General features: G+C 54.8%; 1 protein-coding gene across 1 annotated transcript; it reads right to left on the bottom strand.

The window, feature by feature from the left end:
* Window positions 1–216: 216 nt before the first annotated feature.
* Window positions 217–1,944, bottom strand: LBRM_11_0470 (hypothetical protein, conserved in leishmania; the record flags this gene model as incomplete). The annotated part of the gene is made up of 1 exon (XM_001562930.1): window positions 217–1,944. The coding sequence occupies one exon, from the start codon at window positions 1,942–1,944 to the stop codon at window positions 217–219; it is 1,728 nt and encodes a 575-aa protein (XP_001562980.1).
* Window positions 1,945–2,500: the final 556 nt, after the last annotated feature.

Raw genomic sequence — 2,500 nt, 5'->3', positions numbered from 1 at the left:
GTCAAGAGTCGTAAAATAGAAGAAAACGAAAGCAAACAAACAAACAAAAAACAGCCACGTAGTCAACGAGTTTATAGAAGCCCCAAATAAAGTGGGGCGAAGATAAGAGGAAAGAGAACGATACGGGGGAAGAATGGAGGCAGCGCTACTGGGTACGCAGTACGGTGCTGCAGATGACGCTACGGGTGCCCTCGCCCTCGCGTACGCAAATATTCGTTAACTCGAGTCGCGGCGTGTTGGCTGCGGTTCGGCGCCGTCAAGGAAATCATGAAGGCTACTGCTCGAGTACAGCATGTCGTTTTTTTCACAAGTCACAGCCTCCTTCTCCGGGTCGATCGGCTCCGAGGTGACCGCGGCGGCGTCCTCCCCTTTAATACGGTAACGCTCTGTCAGCACCTTGCGCGAGAAACGTGAATAGCGGATGTGCACGTATACATTCGAGAGAAGCGCTGTCAGGTTCATGCCAATCATAACGAGCAGCGGCATCAGCACACACTCGCGACCAACGCACACCTTGTGGCCCTGCTTGTCGGCCCGAGACGCGATCCACTCACCGTACAGCAGGCGGTTCAGCAGGATGGCAGCGATCCATAGCGCATTAAAGCCAAAGTTATAGTGCTTTGCAGGGTCCTTGGCGTACATTGTACGGATCACGAGAATGGACACGCTGGCGCAGAAACCGTTACCAACAGCCGCCAGCGAAAAAGCGATCAGCAGCGAGCGGCCCGGCAGCACAAGGAACAGCACCATGGAGATTATAATCAGCGTCGTTGGCACGAAGAAGGCGACGGTGATGGGCATACGGTCCTCCGCCTTGCGCTTCTGCGTATACGCCTCAAACACAGACATGGCCAGGCGACCCAGTGCGCTGCCAGCACCGTTGAGCACCGTCAGCAGAGCAGACAATGTGGTATCCAGGGTGTGGGTCTTCGTCAGGGCGGAGAAGATAGGCGACGCGTTAAAGATGATCACGAATTCGGCACCAACGCCGCAGAATATCGTCCACAGAATGCACCACAGGCTCACTGTGCAGCAGCTCTGCAGGAAAGTAGTCTGATACTGCGGCGCGATGTAGTCGATGTCCGTTAGTACCTCTGCATTCTCGGCTGATTCATCATCCTTTGACCTCTTTATCGTCAGGCGATCCAGCCACGGGCACGGCACCAGCATCAGCAGAAAGCAACATGTGATGATAGTTGTCACGATCGCGAAGGCAAGCAGGCTGTGCTTCGTTTTCGAAGCGTCCGTGAACGCGGCCAGCGCGCTTGTCGTCGGTAGATACACGACAAGCATAAGGATCACCGCAATACTCAGGTAGAAGCGCCACATGGGTGGCTCCTGTGTCAGGTACGCCGCGACACGCGCACCGCGAGCAGCCTTCTGTTCATCGCTCAGGTGCCTCTGCTGGTGACCCGTCAGGTGGTATGATGGCAGCCGCATCACGGCAATGCAACTCACCCCGATCACGAGTACCGACCCCATCAGGAAGAAGAAGTAGCTCGATGGTGAATTCAGGAAAAAGCCCGTGCGCATAGACCCGATGATTGCAGAGCCCAGTCCCATCAGCGTCTTCAGCAGCGCGACGACCCACGCGCGACGCGTCGGGAAGATGCTCAGCATTGTCACCACTGTCGCAAGGTCGAAGAGCTGGCTGCCAAGACTCAGCAGCGCGTTGAACACACAGAACCGCACTACAGAGCCAGCAATCACACCCTGGAACGTGAGGCCCATCAGCAGCAGCCCCAGTGGCGCGAGCACAGACGCAAGGATATACACTGGTAGCGGGCCAAGGTAGTCGTACACGGTGCCGTAAGGCAGCAAGAAGTAGGCAAACACCATTCCCACTGTATTGATGGAGGACATCTGACGAGAATCGTAGCTGTACTCCTTCTGCAGGACCCCACTGAAGAGGTTGAAGGCGTAGGACGTTGAGGCGCAGATCATGGCAAAGGTGGCCAGTGACAACAAGCCGTAGCGACGTGCCTCGCTGATCGGACGCTGGTTCATCATATCTAGCTTCACCACATTGTATTTTGTGCCTGAGTCGACTTCGACGCGGCGCTCAGCGTCACCTGGCTCGTTTTGGCGTGGCATGACTGGACGTGGGGACTTGTGTGGGGTAGGTAGGCGTGCGTGTATGGCAGTAGTGCCGTCGACTCTGTCGATGCTGCAGCAACTTGATGCGCGGTAAGTCAGAGACGGGGAGAAAAAAAAACGGTAGCGTCCTCAGCAGCAGCATAAAAGCCAAAGACCAAGAATAATCAATGCAGATATATATATATATATATATGTGTGTGGGTATATATATATATCTATATATATGCAACGAGTAAGATAATGGGCAAACAATCCAATCAAGGAGGGGGAAAATGGCCGGTAATGTAGGCGGCGCTCACGTAGGGGCGCGTATCCGTGCTGAAGTCTCCACCCGTGGGGAGAAAAGGAAGGAGAAAGAGAGAGAGAGAGAAGGGAAGACGCAAAGAGCAGCGGCAGAAGACAA

The sequence above is a fragment of the Leishmania braziliensis genome, chromosome 11 (assembly GCF_000002845.2).
Source record: "Leishmania braziliensis MHOM/BR/75/M2904 complete genome, chromosome 11".
Taxonomy (NCBI): domain Eukaryota; phylum Euglenozoa; class Kinetoplastea; order Trypanosomatida; family Trypanosomatidae; genus Leishmania; species Leishmania braziliensis.
The sequence above is the reverse complement of the archived record's forward strand: the minus strand, read 5'-3'. Positions and strand labels throughout refer to the sequence as shown.